Below are 25,994 nucleotides of genomic sequence, written 5' to 3'. Positions count from 1 at the left end.
ACAAAGTATGGTTTCCTCACACAAAAACCTCTGGAGTCCAAATGACGAGCTAGGATACGAATTACGACACAGGAGAAAAACATCCTCACGGCAGGAAGTGCCGTATCTTCATGTTTGACTGTGAGGATGTTCTTATTCTTACATATTCAGGTAGAATTTTATTTGCTTTTTAGACATTATTCTGGTAAAGCATTGAGTGTCTCATAGCCTTTGCCGATATTAGATAGCGACTTAATAATGTTGCACATTTTCATTATTGGTTATGTCAGTCAACTCATAAGTGTTTTAAAAAAGAAACTCTAGATCATCAGAAAGTCTTTCATGAGCGAACTCTTTCATACTCAGCAGGGCTGAATAATATGCAAATGTATACATGGCTGCACATCACTGACTTCAGCCCTCCGAGTATGGTCTTACAGCTATGATGTCAAAGTGGCTGTGACATGTTATGTCATCACCACAACATGTCTTTATGGAAGTTGCTACGGCACCAGGTTTAGTCAAAGCCAATTAGCTCATTATTGACCGAGTGTGTCCCGCAGCGAATTCAGTAACCTTGCAACGAGACACTGTTGCCGATTAGCGGATGTCACTCACCTCAAAATCCAGCAGTGCGTCAATCTGGCTCTGCAGGGTGGGCATCCCTTTCAACAGCTTCTCCACTGACATGGTCCTCATCACTCCCTCAGCTCTGAGATGCAGCGAGACAGAACGAAATTGAAATTGCGGGAATTGAGCAGAAGCTCTCGGAGACATTTAAAACATGGAGGTGGGAATTAAACCTCCTTTAATAATTGGGAATCAAATGGTCTACTAAGCACTATAATGAATCCAGTTTCTGCACCTGTCACACACACCACTGTGTCTCATCTCTATTCTGTCCTTATTCTATAGTCTGAATTTTTTGTCAGTTTAAGTTGCCAGAAGGACCTTGTGTCTGCCAGCTAAAAAGAGATGTTCACTCTGTGAGCATGAGTAATAACCCTCTCTGTATTCATCTCTGCACACCAGTAAAACCATGCCTTTGGCCTAAGGGTGTGCTGACGGTAACTGAGTCCATTCCACGCACATGAGACCCCTGTGGGATGTGTTATTCTGACGAATGTAAACCATGTTTTCTGATCCTGGCTAAACTAATAAAGCATAAAAAAAGGACAAAAAATATAACAGTAACAAAATAATAACACTGGAATGATTAAAAGTATGGTGATATTCTGATAAAGGAAGAAATCATACCCTTTCTTTACTCGACCAAAGTCGAAAGACATCTGTCTGTAGGCGAAGGCCTTCTCGTTGAGATAGCGGCTGTAGCGTCTGATAAATGTGGACATGTCGTAGCCTGAGGAGGACACAAACAGGACATGAAATACAGCAGACTTTTAAAAGGGTTAAAAAAAACACAAGATGTAAAGTCAATATGTTACAAAGAATGTTCCACCTGTGACATACAAATAAATCTCATGTCTCTTTGTTTGTATGCTAAATATGAAGTTAAGAGAAGTTAGCTTAGTTTATCATAAAAACTGGACTGAAAACTTTTCTATTTTAAATGATGATGACAATAATAATCATAACTGAAATAATAACAGGTTGCCGTTTTACAAGGCCAAGCTAGCTTTTTCCCATGCTTCCAGTTATGCTAAATCAAGCTAACTACATGGTTCTAGATGATATCAACCTTCTTCTAATGCTCATGTCTGCATGCTAAATATTAAATACTATTAAAACCATAAAGAGAAACGTTAATTTTTTCTTTACAGAGCCAGGCTAGCTGTTATTTAATGCGGCAAATTATGCTTAGCTAAACTGCTAAGCTAATATATTAAGCTCAGCTAAGAGACGTTAGCATAAAGACAGGAAAAGTGTAGATTAGCATGACGCTTTTTAAAGATTAAAAAACACCTACCAGCAATACTAATGGTAATTATATAGTATTTAACATATAGCTTTGGTGAACTTGCTTTAAAAAAAAAGAAAAAAGCTAGCCTAGCTGTTTATGCTGCTAATTAGACTAAGCCACTATAATATAGTTTAGCTATGAGACGTAAGCATAAAGACACGTTAGCATAAAGACAGGAAACATAAGGAATAGCCTGACCCGTCTAAAGATTTAATAATACTAATGGTATTAATATAAGAAAAAGATCTTTATGCTTTCAGTTATACTAAACTAGGCTACTAATCACCTGTTTGTACTTGGATATTTAACAGACAAACTGTTAAATATTCCTGTCTTTATGAGCTGGAGCCAGCAGCCATATAGCTTAGCTTAGCTTAGTTTAGCCTAGCCTGGCTTAAAGACAAGAGGCAGGAAATGTCTTATTCTGTCCAAAGGTAAAAACATTTAACATTTTAGAGTTCTTGGAAAAAAGTTGTGTAAATATTTTAATTTAGTGCCGAGCAATAATAAACCTTAAGAGAGCCTTAAGTATTTCTGATTATAGCCTAATTTAAAATGAAATATCTTTGAAACGCACTATTTGGCTTTCTAAACTCTACAGTTACCCCAGCAGAAATGTCCACGACAACAGGCTGCGGAGCCGGTGTTTATCACCATGGGAGACTGCGTTAATTTCCATGGAAACGAGTTTAATTGAGGGGAGCGGAGATTAGAAGAGCTGCAACTGGCGCTGGTTTAGACACACACGCTTGTTCTGCTGTTGTCGTCACAGCTTCAAAATATGTCCAAATGCCTTATTTCATGTTTTAATTTTAAGAGTGAAAAAAGATATCTAGGGATACTGCAGGGTAGTAAATGGTGGAGGGCTGGCTTGACCACAGACTGGAAGCAAGGAAACACTACGCACCATGGGAGCCAGTTTTGTCCAGGAAATTGCTGAGGTTGAACAAGGTGTTTCTAGATGCCAGGAACTGGAGGAATCTCTGCAGGAGACGACAAATATACAGCATTATTTCCTCCTATATCTCAGAGGAGCCATTCAGCACTCTACAAGAAACCTATGAAGTGCAGAGGAGAATAGCATGGTTCTATAATGTCGTTATTTTTATAGGCGAGTGAAGAGAAATCCAGCACTTAAGAAACAGTGCTGGAGCCTTCATGAGTGGGAGGATGTGAATACACGAAGGAAAAAATGAAGGGGACTGGGACAAAGAGCATTAAAACAAATAGACTCCAACAACACACATGCATATTCTCCTTCAGATTTAGTGTCCAGATAACACACATTATAGCACAGACATCACAGAGATTATTTGTGAAATGGGTGCGCACACGGGCTATTGCATCCCATTGTGGCTCACTTGCCCTTTCTCTCTGACACCTGCTGTGTTGCCTACAAAGGTTAATGCTGTTATCTTCCTGTTGGCTAATCTCTTATGCTTTCTGTCAGTGCATGCTGAGATTGGTAATCCCCCACTCCATAATAATAAATAGAAAATAAAAAAATGGGAAAAGTAGCCAAAGGAAATATTATAGGCACACTTCAGAATGTATTTGTATATTTTAGAAAATATCCTTTGGGATATGTACTGTATCCATCAGCATTTATTCCTTTGCTTTTGTCTCATTTGCAATTCAGTGGCAGCTTGGGGGGCAGTAAAGCAGCAGCTATTTATCTCTCTCAGAGTTATCTCTTGTTGCCCATCCAGAGCCTGTGCCTTTTTTCAGCTGTCAGGAGATCAATCGGGTCAGGGGGTCAGGACTGGGTCAGTCCCTTGGCTAATTCCATGACTACCTCTGAGGCAAAATTTATCCGACTGTGTTTGATTTTCTCCTTTGTTTTCCTTTTGTGATAAACGTCCACAGCCATCAATTTTCTCAAATTTTCCCTTGAATTATCCAACTGTCATTCGTTACCAAGGTGACAGATGAGTGACTCTAAATGAAAATGTCCTGTATCTATTCATATTTAAGTTCTTCCAACTCCTAAAGGGACACACAGGTAGAAACTAGCAGTGGTGTGGCCAGAGAACAACGAAATAATAAATGTGGGTTGCAGCAATGCTAGTAAAATAATGTTTGGCAGGTAACAAGTTGAACTGATGGACTTACATAGGGCACAACAGCAACACTGAGTTGCCCAAATGTTCACCACAAGGAAACACCAACCCCAACCTTTATTCCTCTATCATTAAAATAGAGAGCAGCTAATCATTTCAGTCTCCAACAAACCCAAACTAAACTACTGCACTCACAACTCATTCAAGGACAAAAATGTATAGTGCATATACACTTTTATTTATACTGCAGCTACATTTGAGCTAAGCTAATCTAACCTTATCCTGTACAACTTGTCTTCTACTGTATCTGCCGGTTGGCTACAGGCATACTATGGTAAAGTACATAGCCTCACCTCATTACCGTGCACCATGAGGTGGTGCGTGGTGATCAGGGCTTTGAAAACCACCACCCAGCTGGCGTTGCCGACCCTCTCCAACAGCGTGTCGGCCATCTGGGGGACGTTCACATTGGTGTCCTGTGTGGCCTGGATCAGGTCTGGGGAGCACAGAGGAGAAGAGGAACAGGAGGTCAGGTGTTAGATATTAGCAAGGGGAGGTATGCAGCACAGGTACAGGCTGCTGTAAGAGACTTTTTGGAGTAAGTTACAGCAAGTAACGATGAGACAAACAGCTGCAGGGATAGAGGAGAAAGACAGACGGGTGAGAAACGAGTGTGAGACAATATATGCGATGACCCAGCATCTGGGATTTGCTAAATTTCACATTCTTGATTCCTAGTTTTCACTTTAATTGACCCATGCTTAATTGTGTTTCCTCTAATATGCAAAACACCTGGAAATGGAATGAGAAATGTTTCACTTGTGTTAACCCACCTATTAAAACGTTTATTGTAGCAGCAACCTGCTCAGTCTCATTTCAAAATCCTGTCACTTTTATGAAGGAAATTGTGTTACCCATTTTACTAAACTAATTATAACTATCATTAGATATGTCAGGCTTTCCGTGGCCCAACATCTGTCTAATGTAAAACGTCCATTTAGTAAGCGGTATCTGTCCAAGCAAAAGGACCTAGTTTGTGTCAAAGGAAGCTGCTTGAAATGGATTCAGATCAGGGTTTCACATTATGCCACCGTTGCCTGGTATGAGTCACGCTGGCTGCTGCTTTGTTTCGTTTCTGCAGGCAGTCATTAATACCAGCACAGGCAGGAAGAGAGGGAGTTCAATATTCCACAGCAGAGAGACGCAGAGAGAAAAAACAGCAGTACGGATGGTACCCACGGCAAGAGTTATTGATGAAAGGGATACTTACTGTGATATAAAAAATAATGATTTTTTATATTTTGTTTTTAATGAATTGCCTTCTTTTAGAGGTAAAAGTAAAATTGCTGTATAACACAATCTACAGTTACAACTATCAGGCATAACATTATGACCACCTTCCTAATATTATGTAGTTTTTGCTTGTGCCTCCAAAACAGTTGTGACTCATCAGATAATGGACATGGTCCTTCTGAGGGTGTCCTGTGGTGTCTGGTAACAGAATGTTGTTAGTCTGGGGCCTTTGGGTCCTATGGGTTGAGGGGAGGGGCCTCTGTGGATCATCCCACAGACACTTGATCAGTTTGGGATCTAGTGAATTTGGAAGGTAGGTCAACACCTTGTGCTGTTCTTCATGTTTTTTTGAGTTATTCCCAAACCGTTTTTGTGTCTGCCTATGTCAGGCTGCATCCTGCTGGAGATGGCTGCTGCCATCAAGGAGTGTCATTGCTATAGGGTGGGGGGGTCTGGTCTGGTCTAGGTGGGTGGTACATGTCTAAGTAACCAGGTCCAAAGGTTCCCAGCAGAACATTGCATTTTATTCACGTCTCCTGTCAGTGGTCATAATGTTATGCCTGATAGGTGTATGTGTGTGTTGTGTATATGTTTCTGGGTGTCATAAATTATATAGTTATTTAAGCACTTTGGTAAATTTATAATTCACTTTATGGTGGAAAGCTGCGAGTGTCAGGACCATATTATGTGAATCAGAAGTCAGGGGAGGTATGGGTAATGTGAGTGGGATAATAATGAAAAACCTAAAGTTATTACCCGACTCTATGGTTCCCCTCAGCTCTGCCAAATGTTTTAATGCCTTTCACTTCAGTATTCACAGCTCTAATCAATCTGGTTTCCATAAAAGCTCTGATGAGGCAAATCTAAGCTACCGACTCAGATCCAGATAAACAAAGTTAGGCAACTAGCTGGGGAACATACCGTAGTTGAGTATTTACCAACTGAAGAACCACGTATTTCCTCCAGGACTTGGTGGAAACCGAGTTAATGGGAAAGCAGATATGGAACAGCAACACAGGTCCAAATCAGTGTTGCTGTTTCTACATGTTTGCTAATTGGGTTATCAGGTTATACAGCGTGTTCTCATCATGCCCCTTTAATGGCTGTTAAAATTAATTAATGCAGCTTGTTCAGGGCGTATCATGAAAACAGATATTCATTACTAAAAGAATTCTAGCTAACCACTGTAAATCCTTACATAAAATGTGGTGTGTGTTCCTATAGCACTAATTAAAAGGAAAGTGGACTAATACCTTCTTATACCCAATTAATTGAGACCACTCTACTACACCAGTGTTCCCTTCCTGCCGTTTATCAGTGTCTGAGAGGTAACAGTCCTCTGTGAAGGAAATCTGTTCACTGGCAGATAGGAGAGCTGACCTCAATGGCAAACCTTGGGGCGTATCTCCGGAGACAGCGCGAGGAGTGAGATAAGTGTTATGCAAAGTGATGGACGGACAGAAAGAAAGGGAAAACATGACCGGTGTCATTTTAAAAGCCTCGATTTTTGCAGACGCATAACGATTGTGAGTGTTGAGGCCTGTGATTCATTAAAAGTGTCACATCCAGGTCTGCACATTTGCTGCCAGCAGACTGGGAGGCAGTTGAGAGGTGTCAATTGAATTTTCCTCCCTGGCGTTATGTAGATATATATATGGCAGTACACCTCATATCAAGTGCACCTCACACACGGGGAAATCTGCCAGGACCAATAATGATAATGATGGGTAACAAGCGTTTATTGTGATTATGACCACCTCCCTAATATTGTGTAGGTCTTCCTTGTTCCTCCAAAACAGTTGTGACTCCTCAGAGAATGGACATGGGCCTTCTGAGGGTGTCCTGTGGTGTCCTGTGGGAGTCTTTGGGTCCTATGGGCTGAGGGGAGGGGCCACTGTGGATCATCCCACAGATACTTGATCAGTTTAGGATCTAGTGAATTTGGAGGCCAGGTCAACACCTTGTGCTGTTCTTCATGTTTTCTGGAGCTGTTCCTAAACCATTTTTGTGGTTGATCATGTATTTACCAGATGTCAGACACTCTGAAACTTTCTTAAGATTCCTTGTTTGGGTTAGGTTAGTATGCCTATGCAAAGTCATGGATGTAAGCACCTCAGTAGTGAAATTATACAGGGTTGCTGACACACTCTAATCACTCTCAAACCAATCAGTCAAATCTCAGAGTAAATAAGAGAGAGACGCTGAAAACCAGCACTTAGTACATGTTAAATGGCTTTCTTTCTTTCCTTTCTGCACACAGTTGGATCTGACAGAGCTGCACACTCAGACCTCTCCAAAATGAAAAGCACCTTTCATGCAGATTTTCACCTCGCTTCGCCCTTCACAGCTATACCAAATTGAAATGGCCATAAAATATGTAACGTTTAGCATGATTAAAACAGGTTTGGGTCCTATGGGTTGAGGGGAGGGAGTCATCCAATAGATACTTGATCGGTTTGTGATCTAGTGAATTTGAATTTGACCTTGTGCTGTTTTTCATGTTCTATGAGTTGTTCCTAAACCATTTTTGTGTACATGCCCGTGTCAGGCTGCATTGGCACTGTTTGGTTTAATGTATCATCTTTCACGTCCAGTACCAACACTGACGACGTAACTGCAGATACTAATACCGATCTCATACTGTCATTAAGGACCAAGCTGTTTGTAATACTTCATCTGGATGCAGTTCTTTCAACAACGCTTCTGGGAGTGATCAATCAAGTTTGATTGCACTCGAAGGTTTTGCCATTTTAGTCATGGAGTTTAAAACAAATCCACACCTGAAAACACTCCACATGACACATCCTGCTCATCTGTGTTACTCGTGACACATCCCTCTTTGTGGCATCTTGTTTACTGAAGTGTTTACATAAGAGTTTAGGCCACGTTAGTCTATTTTGCATTTCATCATATTTATAAAAGCTTGTCTCGTGATTATAAAATGACACAGTAAGTCCTTGTTAACATTACAGAAGGTACACACAATCTGTAGATGGCAAATGCACAAAAAAAAAACTGCAACATGATAGCCTGGAAGGCAGCCTGGAAGCTGGTCTTTAATCGGAACTGGTTATACCCTGGCAAAGATCTACAAGGGTTGTCATGTGGGGTGGAGTAACAGCCAGGTAGTCATACATGCCATCTGAGCACTGTGGAGTTGTATTTGTTAACAACAAAACAGCTCTAACTGGTTGTAGGAGAGATATTTTTTTCTCTATGATGGCTGAAACATCCCACATAATAAAATCTAAATGCCGTGTTACCAGACTTAAATTCAAATACGAACTGAGTCAGGCTAACAACATGACAAACAATCTGACAAAGAGGAACACAATGTACATAGAGCATACATTATGTGGTTGACTAATTGACATGAAAGCTTATTTGTCCCATCTTTGTTGCAGATTTTGTGAAGCTAACTGCTGCAGGTCTAAATTCAAAGCTCATGCAGTCTCTTTACTGTAATCTATTGAACATCCTTGACATGAAAGTACGGTCTCGTTCCCGTGGAGACATTTAATAACTGAGCTCGAGGCAATGATTTTCATTCTAAGGCTGTTATATTTTAAATTCAAGGTCACTTTGCCTTTGACAGTCACGCTACAAGTCTCCTGGTTCCCTCGCTTCCTCTATCATGCTTTCATCATGCAGTAACGACGGCTGTGCATGTCCTCTCCAGTAGTAAAGCAGTGGGCACATACACACACATACACAGTGCGAAGTATAATCCCTACAGGGCTGATGAGTCAGCAGCCTGCATCATCCTACGCTTTTCATCACTCTGTCTGCCTGTTTCTCTGCCTGTCTCTCTGCATTTCCTCTTGTAAGGGCCTGTGTTACTGTAAGACGGTGAAACATAATAAAAAGCTACTACAAATTACAAATCGGTGTCTCAAATCTCCTGTATCATATAACTATAGCATGATTTTCAAGAGAAACAAACGGTCTCTAACCGTCAACTGAAATAAGTCGATCAGAAAATGCGTTGGGAAATATTCATGCGCGCTGTAGAATCTTAATCATGCAGCAAAAGAGAAACACGGAGAGAGATTCTCTTCTGATTGAGATGCTGGGCAACAATTCAGCAGGAACTCTTGACTCACCGGCTCCCCCCACCTTCCTTCTCAATTATTCATATGTGTGAGTGTGACTAAGACAGAGAGGCGCAGGAAAACCTACCGTGGATGGAGCCGAACGCCAGCACAGGCCGAGACCCTGACTATCATTCTGACTATCATTAGCACGGTTGGACCCTTTGCACAGTTACTGCATGTTGCAACATATAGCAGACTGAATCATGAATACTTCTATTGCACTGACGTCTGTTAAAACACACAGCGGTTGCACTTGCATACTGGCAAGACAGACTTTTATTTGTGTGACTATCTCTTGTGAGGTATTATAGATTATTAAATATTATCCTGGAGTTGGTTTTCACTGTTTATGTTGAGCAACAACTATGACATTTACAGTCAAAGTAAATAACCCAGCGGCTTTCAGTTACTGTTTGTGTATTTTCTAATACCCAACTCCCAGATAATATTTGTACTTGTGCATTTGTATCACAGATCCCACATTTGGGATTTGAGCCATGGACTCCTACCATTAACCACTGGCATGCATAAATCATGTCAGCATTTACGCTTTCACTTTTAGTTTCTTAATTTTGAGATACTGTCCTATAAAAATATGCAGCATGCAAAAGGTATAGACCCATCAGGCATAACATTACTAATAGTGTGTAAGTCTCCCTTGTATCTCCAGAATAGTTGTGACTCATCAGAGAATGAACATGGGCCTTCTGAGGGCATCCTGTGGTGTCTTGTTAGAGTAGGCCTTTGGGTCCTGTGGGTTGAGTGAAGGGGCCTCTGTGAATCAGACTTGTTCCAGTGCATCCCACAGATACTTGATCAGTTTGGGATCTAGTGAATTTGGAGGCCAGGTCAACACCTTGTGCTGTTCTTCATGTTTTTTTGAGTTGTTCCTAAACTGTTTTTGTGTGTGTGTCTGTGTCAGGCTGCATCCTGCTGGGGATCTAGAAGTGTCATTGCTCTGGGGTGGGGGTGCCTGGTCAGGTCTAGGTGGGTGGTAAATGTCTAAGCAACATCCACACAAATGCCAGGACTAAAGGTTTCCCAGCAGAAAATTGAACTGTCACATGATGGTCAATGGTATTTACTTCTCCTGTCAGTGTTCATAATGTTGCGGCTGATCGGTGTACATCCTAATATAACAAAACAGAAAGACTCTCTTTTTTTTCACAGCTGTGGTGCACATTGTATTTGTATCACTCGAGTATGTCTAGATCGTGGTTACACGTGCAACAGCAGAAACACATCTGTTAATGAAGTCATTCCACTCCACAGTATGTCTTGGGGAAAACGCTCACGGAGCACAAGATAAGATCAAAGCAGACGTAAGTACTGATATCAGAGCGAACCTGAGCTGAAGCAGCCATGTGACATCAAGCTTCAACAAAATGCCTTACGGGAATGTCGGAACGGAATGAGCTGCCACTGGAAAAGTGTGCACTGAACCACTGAGAGTAATTGCAGAGCTACATCCAGCTATAGCTACAGCTACATAAGCTGTGATTACTGCAACTGTCACATCTGGATTTAAACTTACAGAGGTCTGTAATACTAGTGTTGACCAGTTATATGTGACTGCATAATCTTGATTTTGCTTTTCATCAGGTATGAATATTACAAAGTTCCATAAAAGTTATTACAGCCAAAGATGAGGCTGACAATCTATTTCACCGTGACCCCAGCGTAACATTTCATCACAAAGCTTGTGTCCTTCATTTAAAGCCTGGGGAATATTTTGCTGGTTAGTCAAGGTTATTCGTGACTAGAGGTTTACAAAAGCCTCTACACTATTCCACACATTTCTAACAGTAGGGCACACATACAGACACTCTAACAAACGTGCACCAACACACAACATCTCTTTTACAACCACAGCACCTGAGCTATCTTTGTGCAGTGTACCGAGCAAAGGGAAAAGAACCACTGGTCTCACACATTCGCGTTCACGCACGGTCTGTGCATGTGATTACAAAACAAGGAGATCACGAATAAGGTGCACACATGCAGTCTGCAAATGTGCAATGAAAACATACAGGGACATCATGAGCTGGTGATCGATACCTGTAAGTGATATCAAACCCACCGCGTCTGTCAAGAAAACAACCGAAGGCAAACCGAGAGCATATAGTGAAAGCCCGCTGCACCACACTCACGCAACATCCTCCTCTTCCTCTTTATAGATTCATTTTTACAAATGTACACGCACCATTGGGGACCGGCCAAGGTGGTTTCCTAGGCAACAGGCTGCCATATTTGCAGTGGCATCAAGTAGTAAAAATCTGCTGTGAAGATGTGAAATCATCTTCGCAAAGTGACAGCGGCCATCAAGCCAAAGCCAGATGCATGTCATGAGTCATAGCCTTACCACGGCTGAAAGAGACAACTCTGAATCCAGCACTGGACTCATAACAAGACGTGGCATTATCCGTCGTATGAGCTTTTACCATATTTTCTCTCAGATGTCATATTTGGTGTACAGTAAATCCATATTTGGACGATAAACACGAGGACTGGTTGATTCAGTAAGACCTCTGTAACAGTGCACAAGCCATGCTGCACGAGTGACGCCTTGCTGAGCTACAAATGAATGGACCATGAAAGAACGGAGTTTATTTATAGCTCCTCTCATCCTCAAGCAACACGCAGGGGAAGAGTGAAAAAAAAATAAAAAATACCCAGAATGCTGCACTGTATTCCAGCGTAGCACAGCACCAATGTGTTGTGGCAGCCAAACAAAGAGTGAGCCACCGGGATCCAGACACGGTGGAGGCTGGATGTGACATCTGAAGAAGAAACTGGCGACCCACACGGCGCTGCTGCAACTGCTGGTGGACACAGATAGCAGCGATGTGCTGCATTCGTAGGGCCGCTTCGGCTTTCGATGACATTTAACTCAGTTGTGGGTGGAGTTGTGGTTTGGTTCGCTGTCACGCTACTCATGGGTATATGACGAAAGAAAATCCCACCCTCAGACAGTTTCTGATTATCCATCACAGACTTTTTTCCACATCAGTAATGGGTTAGAGAAAACTGCAATTAGATCCGATTAGATAAAAAGTTATTTGGTTTGGTAGGTTTTATGCAACAAAAGACCCGAGCCCATTGCAGTCAACTTGTGAACGTAAAACTGTGAATTACGCCACACACCTTCAAGCATTGCTGGATACTGAAAGCAAAATGGGTAATGATTCATATTATTTCCCTATGATCTCAAAATCAGTCAGCAATCTCGCCGTACATTAGTGTTACATACGGAAATGAAAATGCTGATGCCTGTAACTGTACAAAGCACATTCACGTTTCTCAAACACAGTGCTAGCAAAAGGAGTAGCTGTGATGAGATGATTGGTAGTAAAAGGGTTTGATATTAAGGGAGGTTGGTGTTACTAGCTTAAGTAATTGGCTAATACCCTTAGCATGTTTAGCATGATGTGTACCTGACTGGTAAGCTCGGCACTCACGTCATGGCACGCAATCAGGAGACGTGAAACAAATGTCTGAAAAGGAACCTATGCAATGTGTCTGTGTTCTCAGACATCCAGGTCATGGTATGTCCAGAGAAAACATAGCTTAAACCAAAGGCAAGGTTTTTTGAAGCCTACCATTCCAACAGAATCCAAACAGGTTCCTCCAACTATAGGTAAGTATCTGGTCATTGTTCAGAAGCTGAATCGAGGGCAACTGGACTTGTAGGGTTTCATGAAGACGTGTCATCCAAGTAGCTTCTTTGGTTCTAAAAGACCAATGGGGAGTTGGGGATTTGAGTAGGAACACCTGTGAGTGCTGCTCTTTAAAAACTCTCAAGGCTAGAGTCTGTTAACGACCAGACACTTACCTGCCAATAGTCATATGAGTTTCTAAAGGGCAACACCCACAGGTGTTCCTATTTAAACCCCCAACTCCCAACCGGTCTTTTAGAACTGCCGAAACTACTTGATGAGTGCATCTTAAAAGAAATCCAGTCGCCTTTGTTTCAGCTTTGTTTTTGTTTTGTATTTTTGGATAAGTCTGTGGTTGTTTAATTCTAACTAATGACTGCTAATCAGGTCAAACAATGGTGACCATCAGGAGTCAAACAATAAGAGAGAATCTAGTGGCGTCTGTAGCTAACAGACTCTATGCAGTATCAAGCAGAGCTTTGTTCATTGCCATAACATGTTCATCCTCATTAACTAATCATCTAAACAGACTTTCTATAAATACTTGAACAGAGCTGCTTTTGCAAACTATTATAACTGATTTAATCTTCCTCTAACTGCTCTAATTGTACTTCCGTCTGCTCACAATATGTGCCTGAGAAATACTGATGCTGTTGAGACAAGATAAAAGAACAAAAAACATAAATTTCCATTATACCTTTTCTCTCACTGCGTACATTAATTCTGTCCACCTCTGTCTTCATATCGGTTGGGTGCAGATTATTCTGCTCCAAGGGAGGTTCACAGCACAGAGAGAGAGGTGGGCTGAACCAAATACTCTTTGTTATTGGATTGTTGGATTTATTTTCTTGACATATCTGTGTGAGATTAAAGCTCTGCTTGTCTTTTGACAAGCTTAGTCTGATCTGGACCAGCTCTGCCCACTTGAAATCTGATCAACTTTGACTGACTTGAATATCTAAACCAAGCTATCGGCATATGGATTCAGGTAGTGTTATTAGATTACACTAGAGAGTCTAAGGTAAAAAACTACTGAAAGAAATACAACAATGTACAGCTTAGCTCAACTTCAATCAGGAAGACTATCTTGCAGACCTCAAACATTCTCTTTTCCTCTTCACCACCACCAGTGTCTAGACCAGGGGTGTCAAACATACGGTAAGCGGGCCAAAACCAGCCCACCAGAGGGTCCAGTCTGGCCAGCTGGATGAAAAATGCCAAAATAGCACTTAATTTTCTTAAAATTTTTCAGGGTGTTTAAAAACTGTTTTGTAAAAGGATAGTTCATCAAATGTCAACATTTCCTCCAGAATTTTCCCTTTATTATGCTGTTATGTTACTGGTCCGGCCCACTTGAGATCAAATTCGGGGCGGAGTTTGACGCCCCTGGTCTAGAGCCGGGGGGGGGCTATCGTGCATGCTTCATAAAAAAGTATATTCTGATTGAAGCGAATACTCCCAAGAGTGTCTGTTCAGTGTCTGCATGAGCAACCAAAAAATAAATACATAAATAAATAAAAAAAAGCAGCCACCACCACCTGGGGATCTGCAGCAATCTCTACTTGGCAACAGCTGCTGTTCGGGACTAGCAAATGGGCCGTGACAGAAAAGCATGTATCTCAAGTTTTTAAAAAACAACCTGCATGAGTCCTTGACTTTCAGATGAAGGCCACTGTAAAATAAAAGTGAAATGCAAAAGTTTTCTAAAATCCTCAAACTACATCTGTTCAGTCACAGGTGTAGCTTAATTACCGGTCTGTACCTTGTCTACAATATGCTACAATTATCAGTATGATGGGCTAAATAGACTACTACGTTAGACGTGGATACTGTCGTCTACCGCTGTCTGAAATCAAAAGCCCGATATTCCTACAAATGCTTGCAGGAATATCTGCCACCGTTCATTACTGTTAGCTGTATGTGCTATGTGAGGATGGAAAGTTTGACAAGTGCAGCAACAGTAGCAATATGGGATTTGACTGAGATTGGAGTAATTTTCTAAATTCATCAGTGATCTTCTAAATGAAGAAGGTAGATTTGTTTGAGACCTCATACAGATCACCCAGGGAACTTTATGGAAAGACATAAAACAAGCTGAATAGCTTTGAAACAGAAAGAGGTCTTAGGAGATGATTCTGAGGGATAGGTGTAACTTTTTAAAAGCGTCCAAAACTTACAAGGTAAATAACAAAATGTTCCCACGGGACACCTTTCTATTTGGTAGCTCAGTCAGTGGGGGAACACTTTCTTGCGACACTTTGCTTTTTTATTGCAAAGTCGGGTCCTGAGGCCAAACTCAGCAGTCAGAGAGAGTAATAAAACGGCAGGAAACCCTAGCCTCCCTGCATTATTGATTTGCAGCAGGAGTATAGACATGCCCCTTTAATGTTTGAGCTGCTGGAAAGGCTTCTGCTGTTTACCTGGATACCAGCACAGAGGACTGTTTACCTGCATCCTGTTCTGGGAACATTCTGCCCATTTAAGTCCCATAAATCGCAGCAGAGATAGAACTGGATGAGATATTAATGTATTTATCCTCAGGCTTGCAGACTCAAGGGCACTGTGACGTCCATAAAACATACAGTGGGCGTAAGGAAAGGGACTGGGGACACTCATGTTAGTCACTCACACAGTGGGAGGTACTAAGAAAGGAAAAGCAAATCAATTTGAATCAGCTGCTCAGATTTAGAGTAGATAACGGTTTGACCCAGCTCATTAATCTGGAACCACACAGTCCACCTCTTACGCACTGTTTAACATTAGAGCAACATTCTGGGGCTTTCTGGGGAACCCGCTGTGAGGGCACTGCAGTACATGCCAAGTCTTCTCAACAACCTCCCTGTCCTCTTGTTTGTTTTTATTTTTATACTTGCAATGAAGAACACAATGAAGAACAGGGTATCTAAAAAGTAAGACCTATGTGGATGATGTAGGGCTTTTAACACAGCCCAAAAGGTAACCGGACACCTTTACGAATAAATTCTTTTTGCCCCGCTGTATGTCAGTGTCATGTCACTTCCAGGGATGAATCGATATCAACACAAGTATTGGGTATCACACTATGCTCATGCTCTCATGCTTGTATTTGTAAAGCAGCTTCAGTACACTTACAACTGCACCTGATAGCACTTCACAGCTGCGCAGGTAGGGGTCGGTACGAGCAGGTTAGCTGGCTGTTAATGAGGAGCTTTTCATGGCTGAGAGAGGTGTTTCAGATGTGGTGACACCCCGCCTCAGCTCACTCCCACCTAAAAGACATTCAGGTGCAGCTCAACAAGCCTACAAAGACTTCGGCAAGACATGCTGACTCAGCAAAACAGAAAGTGCTACGTGCTAGTAGCACTTAGCATGATAATATATAGAGCTGAAGCATGTTTTATCAATGTCTGGTTCTGATTGTGAGCTCCCCGACAATCTCGCCATTCACCTTAGTAAACTCTACACCACGGTGTGGTACCCGTCTGTACCGTTTAAAGAGTTAACCAGAAAAGTGAGCTCCTCTGATTCTTTGGCATAAGATATGATTCCTGCTGTCACAATGATTCATGAGATTAATGATGAAAGACAGAGAGATGCAGACCGTGGCATCACAACAGTGAAGGCAATTGTAGCTGCAGCTGTCAAAAGGGCAAATGCACAAAAGAGCTCAAATGTGGGTCAGGGTGAAGAGGACAATGATGAGGGTCATAGCATAGGAAAGCAAACATCTTTGTGGGGTTCTTTCTAAAGCAGGAAAACTGGAAAATTAAAAACAAGCTGGTAGAGCACGGAGTTTTGATGTCAGGAAAATAATTTGCATGGTGCGGATGACTGCGTGGCGATTCAAGAACGTTCTGTAGATGTATGTTTCCTTGCCTCAGAGGATTCATAAAAAACTGCATTTTGTGGAAACACACCAGTGGAGATGTGAAAGCAAGTTCAATAGACAAAAATGACACTGAATCACAATGATGGAAAGACAAAAGTGTGGTGAAAAAAAGGTACACCAAAAAGGAACAGCAGCTCATGATGCCCAGCAGACTGGACTCAAGGTTTGAACACTGCTGCCAATGCAACCGGCACACTGGCATTTATGGATGATTTCACTGCAGATGGAAGCAACAGGATGAATGCAGAGGTATACGGGGGTATTCAGAATCTCACTTGGCGCCATCATTCAGCAGGAGCCAATGCTACCGCAGAGCTAACCTACTTGTCAAACTGAAAATGTTACTCTACTGGTGACCATGTTTCGTTTCATGCCTCCAACTTTCAATTTACTGCACTCTGACAACTCAAGCCTGTCATAGTCCTACCACTGCCTGTTAAAAGGCTCTTCTCCTAACTCCCAGCATTGTAACTGTAAAGCAGTATAAAAAAAAAACTAGCAGAAGCAGTGGAGATATTCACACTGACAGCGTTGGCATGCCCCTACCTCTGCTGCTACTTTTTTTTCCATTCTTGGAATAAAGACAGACTGTTTAAATCATGTTACCTCCAGATTGACAGTCCACCGCCGGTTAAAGTGGAATGGCTTGACTATTGCCGGGTGAGATGAAATCCTTAGTACACATCTGGCAAGTTAATACCTGAAGGAAAAACCTCAAGCAAATGATGCTAACAGATGCTAAGGGCTAATATTTGATTTGATTAAAAACACAGTTAGCAGTTTTCCAGCAGCAACTAAGCTAATCCCTTATACAACTTTCCCAAACTGTTCTGGCTTCAGTTTGTGAGTTGAAGCAACTATTTTAGCTAGTGCGGCTGTGTAGAACTTTTTGTACAGACAAAACAAAATATAACATCGTAGACAATGAGCCTTAGAAGGGCTGGAAGGCAACATGTTTGACCTAGTGACAGAGGCTAGTTGGTTTTTTTATGCTAAGCAACGTGGCTGCACTAAGCTAACCTGCTAAGCTAACCTGGCTGCCCCTTTCTGTTTCCAAAAAATATTGAGGTTCTCTTTTAAACAGTGTCAAATGCAACAAGAGGGTTAATAAGGCTGCTATTTTTTTCCATGCAGAGCTACATAATTTTCAAGTGCATCTTGCCTCAACAAGATCGACCTTACTCATTTGAACGTACATTTTGTGCACCTGCAGGCCTTAAGGTATTCTAAGGTGTGTAGCAGAAACAAAGTGATTTTATTTGGCACCGGGGCGAGTCAAACTGAACCCTGAGCATGAACACGAACACAGGTGAGTCTAAAAGACCATCATGAGAGCCCCCGGAGCCCCACCCCCATCCGCCTTCCTTCCGTCTGATTCTCAAATGTGGTAACACATTGATGGTGACTCATGTTGTGGTAACAGCACCATAGTAGCCAAAGGGGACTCAGCACGCTGTTTATGTTTCTCACCGTGTACCCTCCTGCTTTCTCCCCAACATCAACCCACACACACATAGCAGGTTATATTATCTTAGGTTCGCTCCGAGCTTAGCATAATCGCATCTCTGCGTTAAAAAAAAACCTGTTAATTGGAGAGACTAGATTTAGAGTGGCAGCAGAGCCGGTGTTAATTATGGCAGCAAATACAGATGAGAACTGAGCCATGAAGCTTAAACTGAGACATTGAAGCTAGTCATTGGATTTTAACACTGCACTGATGTGCAGTAAAGGGGTGCCGTTGATTTTTTAAAACATAACCTTCAAGCCATAAAGCTGTCCGAACTCTCTCCCGAACTCTCAGTGGGAGGATTAAGAGGTTAGGGCAATATGAGTAGCAGCAGATAAAGATGGAGGCTATTAGAAGCTGCAGGAGTGGTGGAGCCTGTCTAAGGAAACAGAGCCATCTTCATTTGGCAGACATTCAAATCCTGTTACACTAGTCGCTTAGCTGTTTCCCTCTGGACCACAGATACCCTGAAAGTCCTCTGATCCATGAGCTGGCTCTTTGAGAAAGAGCTCAATTGTTACACAGACAAACCAGAAAAGTGACAGCTACTCATAAACTCTACACACTGACGAAGAGAAAAAGAAATGGTGCTTGTCGCACATTCAGTTGATTCATGGCGGTAATAACAGAAATATTAATCTGGTGAAATGAAGTAATCATTTGGCAGCTGTTGCTTTAGCTTAGGAATCAAGCAGCACAACGATTGCCCTGCAGACACAGCAGAATTGAAGCATAAAAAATAAATGATATTCTAATAATCCACCAATCAATCCAGCATGACAGAACCGCCGCAGCATCTTAAATACTAGAATAAAATATGGGATCATTTCTCTTTTCAATCATCGATTTATAATCATAATATTTCAGTAACAGTTGTGTCTGGCTCTCATCTCACTGTGTCATACGAGTGTCGGTGAACATGCCTCACTCCAATCGTGAACCCCTGAGTCGAGCGTGTGCCCGCCAGCATGACAGATGGCCACGATGCTGCACCAAGATAATTCAAAGGAAGACACTTGAACACTGAATAACCCAAACATAAAGGTGTTTTATGTAATAATTTTTTCTTTCTGACACATTTTTGTGACTTTCAGTATGGTTAGAGCAAGTACTGCTGGAATCATACAACACAATAGACACTGCAGAGTAGAATTCATTGTTTTTTCGAGCCCGGAGACTTCTTCTTCACTTGTGCACCAGCCTGTAATTGGATATCTAGATGTGTATTTCATGATATTAAGCAATAGTAAGATTGTTCCACAGAATACCCTCAATTTACAGCGCACATACGCCCTTTACTGTATGCCATTAAACAAAAACAGGACTTTAATACTACACATAAGCGTTTGGATTTTATGTAGCTACACCAATCTTCTTAAAGAATGGTCTTCTTTGTTCACAGTAATAATCTGACGCCTTCAAAACCTCAGCCCATTGAGACACTTGACTCACAGCTGCACCTCCTCCTCGTCACACAACCCCGCCAGTGCCCAGCAAACAAAGACACCCCATTGGACCCACACTCAAGTCCTCTTCACTGGGATGTTGCCAAAGGCTTTACAAGCACCTTTTTGTGAACGTGCACGCACAAGCATAAACATCCACGCAGCCAGTGCAAGATATCAAGATCTTCCTGTAAAAAAAAATAAAAAATCACTGAGCATGTGGGGTGTCGGGCAATCTGTGCTGCTGCCTGAGCTCTAATCCTTTAAGAGTTTAGACGACTTCCGATCTGTATCACAGTCATCTGTCAGACTCTTAAAATAAATGCCAAGAGCATCTAAAGGTTCTTGATAAACCTCCGGAGACACACATTAACTGCAGTGCTGTTATTTATATTCTCTAGCTTCTGTAAAGTCACCAGTTTATGGACTAAAGACAGAAGGCAATCGGTCACAGTTACGGTTCTAGGTTATTTTTAAGGTATGAAGTAAGGGATATGAGCCTTTTGGAATTTTTAGTTTTAGCATCACAGCGTGAGGCGTTTACTGGCCTGGATGCCACTTCAACCAGACCAACACACATTTGTCCATCGCTGGAACAATCCATGAGAGATATTTTTAGACCACAGACACACAGCTAGCAACAAGAGTCTGTTTAGCCGTTTAATGAGTTTGTCTTTTTTAAGAGAAAATCTTTATTTGACACAGTGAAGTCAAATGAAGATGAAAGCATGTTTTGTGCAGGATGTAGCTTTGATAACATATTGTGACCGACTATATTATCTAATAGGGGCTTTTAACTGACTGATGGACGGTGAGGAAATGCCCATGCATAATGATGTAAAATGTTCTGTAGTTTTACAGCATTCACATAGTCTGTTGTAGCCAGACCCAATTCTTATCATTAGTCTGGTTTATTTGGATTGCATTATGGGCCGTGTTTCAAACAATACAGAGATTGGTATTTATGACTACTTCGCTGTTAATCTCCTGCCAATCAACGCATAAAGCCTGCCCAAACGGTTTGATTGGTGAGGTGGATCTTGGCTGCAGCATAATCAGTTCCCAACAGAAAGACTCCAGACCAACTTTCCCTGCAGGTCAGAGTCTTTTAACAGCTAAAAAAGCAGAATCATCGAATCGGAAAGTTCTTTTTCTTAAATTTCTCAATTAATGTCTTACTGTTCGGCGTTATCGTCTGGTTGCCGCCCTTAAAAAAGGATGCTTGTTGGTGCCTTCACTTTGTTGTTTTCAGCCCTGCAATAAGCTTTTAAGCGAGATGGGGAAGTAAGATTTAGCATTAGCTGTGATGTGAAGTCTTCATGTTAGTTCTGAAATGTTACATCGGTCAAATCAAACTTAAAGAACTAATTAAAGTCAGTGACAGCTGCTACTAATTTTACAGTTTCTAGTCAATTTAGCTAGCATTAGCAGCCGAAAGCTATGCTAGAGCAATTGATTATTTCCCCTCCACCATTTTATTTTAACCTCTGAATTAATCTAAAAAATTCCACACTGCAACAAATTAAGTAGTGTCCATGGGATGGCAAGGAATAGCAAGGATTCTGGGATTTTTATTGATTTCACTTAATAAATAGAAGCGTGTATTACTTCCTTTGTGTGTTGCCCATTAAAGCAACGCTGGTGTGAGAACAGAGGCAGCTGCAGCCTAAACAACATTATAAATGTGATAATCCGTCACTGTGTCAGGTAGATGTAAGACTCACCACTAAAACATTAATGCTGACAAGGTGTTCAGCAAATAGGCCGCTTTACGCTTTGTTGCGCTGTGATTTATCTCAATTCATCACTTTTATATTTCAATCTGAACACTACCAAGCTGGGGGGATGACTGTTGGTTGATTTCTCTTTCTGAGTTTGACTTTACAAACTTGAAAACCGCCTTTCCCTTCAAATGAAGAAAGTGACGCACCACAATGACTCCAATAACATGGTGAAACGTTTTTGGTCTGGTGTTATCTCTGACCAAATCCTAACCTCCGAAGTTCGAAGCTTCTTGCTAAAATTCAATTTATCCCATTTTGTTTGTAAACCTATCATGCTAATGCATTCTCAGGTTTCATCACAGTTCATAAAGTATGTTCCTCCTGGAATCGCAAAGATAAAAAGTTTTGACATTAGCATCTTTTGGTTTTAATGCCTGAACGATGCTAGATTCAAGTAAACCAAGCTAATACCCTTTTGTCTTTTATTTAGTTGAATTGGAAGCAAGGTGGTTTCTCTACAGTACATGGATGTTACCCTTTATTATTTGTCACAAAACAAATATGTTTTATTGTGTATTTGTTTTCATTTTTTTACCATACTGCCTAAAAGTTACTTTAACAGCTAAACACTGCTAGCTTAAAAACAACCGTTGTTGTTAGCAACTAAGCTAATAACAAGTGCTAAGGTGTAGTTAAGGGCTGGGTGCGTTTGCAGTTTTATCGCAGTGAATTTTCTGCTTTATTAGGTCACTGTCAAATATATTTTAATGTATATATAAAAATCAAAAAGTTGCTTTAATAGCTAAAGTGCAGCAAGCATTTATGCTAAACTGCTAAGAGTAACATTTATTTCACTGGTGGAGGAGCTGAAGCGCTTTCTTTCGGTGGACATTCGGGTTCTGCCTGTGTGTTATTACATTGTGTGTTCAGTATTGTTTTATTACAAGCCCTTTTGCACTGTTGTGCTATTTAGCAAGGGAACCAGAGCAGGCAGTTATGTAAACTGACATTCTGCTTTATCATTTGGCTCTTTGCTGCAGCCTGGAGTCATGTCACCACGTTCATGAGATCAACATGAGTGACCCCCTTGCTGACATTTTCAGAAATGGCGGAGGGCATGGACTTTATTCTGCGGTTGACGGTACGTTATTATATTTATTTATATTGAGGTTTTATTTTCTTTTTATATTTTTATATATATGTTTTTTTTTACATTATGTTCATATCCTCAGCTGCCTCATCTTTTCATCATGCCTTTGCATTTTGCTCGTTGGCTTGCTAAACTGTTAGCCTCTGTAGCTTCTAGTTGTCAACATTTGCCCAGCAGCTGTGTTCTCACGGCTTACAGATCACGTTACCACTTGAAGGCCAGGCATTTCACGTTCACGACTTCCCATGCCGTAACCACCAGGTCTTTAAATGTCAAATGTCTTTAAATGTAAATCAAAGTATATCTATTTAAGTGATACAAAAAGAGGAGTTTTACTGAGTCAGTCTATAAACCTGAGAACACAACCAATGTGTTCAGGGAGACACAAAAGAAAGTAATCTAGGCTAGAAGGCATTTGAAAATCCCCTAAAAGAGCAAGAAGAAATCCTTCAAGCATCCAATGAGCTGATGTTCACTGTTATGCAATGTGTGCATTCAGTTTAGTCAACATCATGTATGGATGCACACAGAAGTCGTGCCTATGAGTAAATAGGGGCCTATTAAACCCTTTCCAAATAGTTTATAGCCCTTCTCTCTATTTTCTGAAATTGAATTGGCACCCCTCCTCCATCCTTTCACTTCCTCCTAAGGACAAAGCAATAAATCAACTAATTGCACAGAGAGAGAAAAATCAGTGATATAGCTGGGTGTGCCACACATTTTTTTTATTTATTTTTTCCGCTTGAGCAAAGAGAAATACTGTTTAGCAGCAACAACGATACTTTTAACCTTTTCAATTATGCATTCACAAGCACCAAACGCAGCATGGAGTCAGACGGCCTCCAGTCAGAGGGATGTAAGTATCGGGTTTATAGCTTTGTGGTTTGCCTCTGGCTCTGCGACGACAACGCTCATCTGCCCGGCACATTGGGGGAAGAAGCCCTGCTGTAATTAGGTAATAAGTTTGGTTTGTTCAATTAAGGCTTAAATGGAAGTGGCTGTGCGGCCTTGAGTAGTGTATATACAGTATGTGTGTGTGTGTGTGTGTGCATTCACAAGAGGACATAGTGTGGTTGGATGGAAGCCTCCAAGTGCATTACACAGGAGGGATGGATGGAGAGGGGAGTGGAGGGGTATTATGGCTGTGGTGCATGGCCTAGATACACATGGGGAGGATGGATGGAGGGTCACAAGGACACAGATAGATAGATAGATAGATAGATAGATAGATAGATGTACTCACATTCCAGGTGCTTTTTCTTTGGAGCTGTCTGCTCATGTGTGGTGGCTTTACACACAGCTCGGGACACCTCGGACCCCGTCAGGGTGTACTGAGCCGCGGCGATGCGATCTGTTAGCGTCTGCCCCGACATCTTCTCTCCTCCGAGCTCGACTACCAAGCGTCCGATATGGTCCTACCCCCCCCAACGCACACACAACACACACACACACACACACTGAAACGAGCGAGCAGCCTCGGTAATCCCAGCCGAACCCTCGAAGACCACCACCACAGTGAAATGGTGGCACACTTCCTAAAGAATGGCAATTGATTTGAGTTGCATAACAGCTGGAAGTGTCTGATTCAGCACCGCTGGACGTGCATGTGTTTCTGGAACAATCATGAGCTGACTTTCTTCCCTGCAGGCCACTATCTTTTGACACTTAGAGGCTAAACAGGCGCAGCCACCCAACAGGAAAGTCCTTGTCGAGATTTTTTAGTTTCTGTAAATGGCTTTTCCTTATATTTCCGATTGATTTCTCACAGTTTTACCGTCGCCCTGCCGCCCTTAGAAAACCGTCCTCTCCGGATGATGCTCGTTGCAGCCTCCCCCCTCCTTCTCTGCCTCCCTTCCTCCAGCCTCCTGGATAATCCTCACCAGCTCCACTGCCACCAGCTCTGACAGTCCGAGTGTATCAGCGGGGCGTGTAGGGGAACATCAAGCCCTGGCTGGCATCATCACCACCATCATCATCATCATCATCCCCACCATCCAGCGCAGCGGTTACTCTCTCCTCCTCCGCCACTGATTCCTCTCTGCTGAGGCCCGGCGTCTTAGCCCCCGGAGATGCGCGCTTCGAACCGGTTCGCAGGATGGCGGCGTTTTCGGCGGATTTACGTCCTGCTTGTTTATTTAATTATTAATTATTTATATTTCTCAACACGCCCTGCCCCCTCTCTCTCTCTCTCTCTGGAGTCAGGTGACGCAGCGTTTGCCAACCCCGACGGCGCGCCTGTCATCGCGAGAGCTTGGGAGAGGCGAGAAAAAACGATCGGGGTCGTGGACGCGTGACGACGTAAGGGGTTAACAGCGCTACTCTACAGCCAAGCTTGATGCTCGTCGTGCTGCTTCCATACTATGAAGGTCATATGAAGCGTGCAGCTGCAGGGAACACTGTTCTCCATCATCACTAGACTCAAGACAACAGCCAATCAGGACGCGGGGGAGTGTTTCAGGTTTCAGCGTGTGTCTCTGTCCATGGTGCTGATCTGCGAGGTTTTTCAGCATCATGTGCTAATCCCATTCTAAGATGAGACGTAATATTTTACTGAGTTCAGATCATCACACAAAATATGATGTACGGACACATTAAATGACAAGAATGTTGATTTCTTCCCCCCACCTGAAGTAGCTATACATTAATCAGGCATAACATTATGACCACCATCCCAATATTGTGTAAGTTGCCCTTGTGCTTCCAAAACAGTTGTGACTCAACAGATAATGGGTCTTCTGAGGGTGTCCTGTGGTGTCTGTTGTTAATGTTGTTAGTGATTGCCTTTGGGCTCTATAGGTTGAGGGGAGGGGCCTCTGTGGATCATCCCACAGATACTTGATTGGTCTGGGATCTAGTGAATTTGGAGGCCAGGTCAACACCTTGTGCTATTTTTCATGTTTTTTTGAGTTGTGCCTGTGTCAGGCTGCATCCTGCTGGGGATGGCTGCTGCCATCAAGGAGTGTCATTGCTATGGGGTGGTGGTGCCTAATCTGGTTTAGATGGGTAGTACATGTCTAAGTAACATCCACACGAATGAATGCCAGGTCCAAAAGTTTCCCAGCAGCAACAGTGAAAAATGTTATTTACTTCTCCTGTTGGTGGCTTTAAGGTTGAGGCTGATCAGTGTATAACAGTCCTGGACAAAATCTTATCTGAATGAAGGTTGTAGTATTCAGCATTAGTTTCAAATGACAGCGAGAGACATTGATTCATCCGTGTTTTCGTGTTGGAGGCTGTGGTTTGTGGTACGATTGAATTGTATTACGTTGCACTGACAACCGTTTCTATTATGTTCAC

General features: G+C 42.0%; 1 protein-coding gene across 1 annotated transcript in view; it reads right to left on the bottom strand.

Moving 5' to 3' along the window:
• Positions 1-24,070, bottom strand: part of snap91a (synaptosome associated protein 91a) — a gene marked incomplete at its 5' end in the record, with an annotated part of 29,901 nt that extends 5,831 nt beyond the window's left edge. The window contains 5 exons of the mRNA XM_084557008.1: positions 598-691; positions 1,237-1,339; positions 2,808-2,883; positions 4,314-4,456; positions 23,941-24,070. Of these exons, the coding sequence (XP_084413134.1) occupies positions 598-691; positions 1,237-1,339; positions 2,808-2,883; positions 4,314-4,456; positions 23,941-24,070 (546 nt within the window). The remainder of the gene's footprint in view (positions 1-597; positions 692-1,236; positions 1,340-2,807; positions 2,884-4,313; positions 4,457-23,940) is intronic.
• Between the last annotated feature and the right edge of the window lie 1,924 nt (positions 24,071-25,994).

Source organism: Chelon labrosus (genome assembly GCF_963514085.1).
Source record: "Chelon labrosus genome assembly, chromosome: 12".
NCBI classification, from domain to species: Eukaryota; Metazoa; Chordata; class Actinopteri; order Mugiliformes; family Mugilidae; genus Chelon; species Chelon labrosus.
This window is presented reverse-complemented; position numbering and strand designations above follow the sequence as displayed.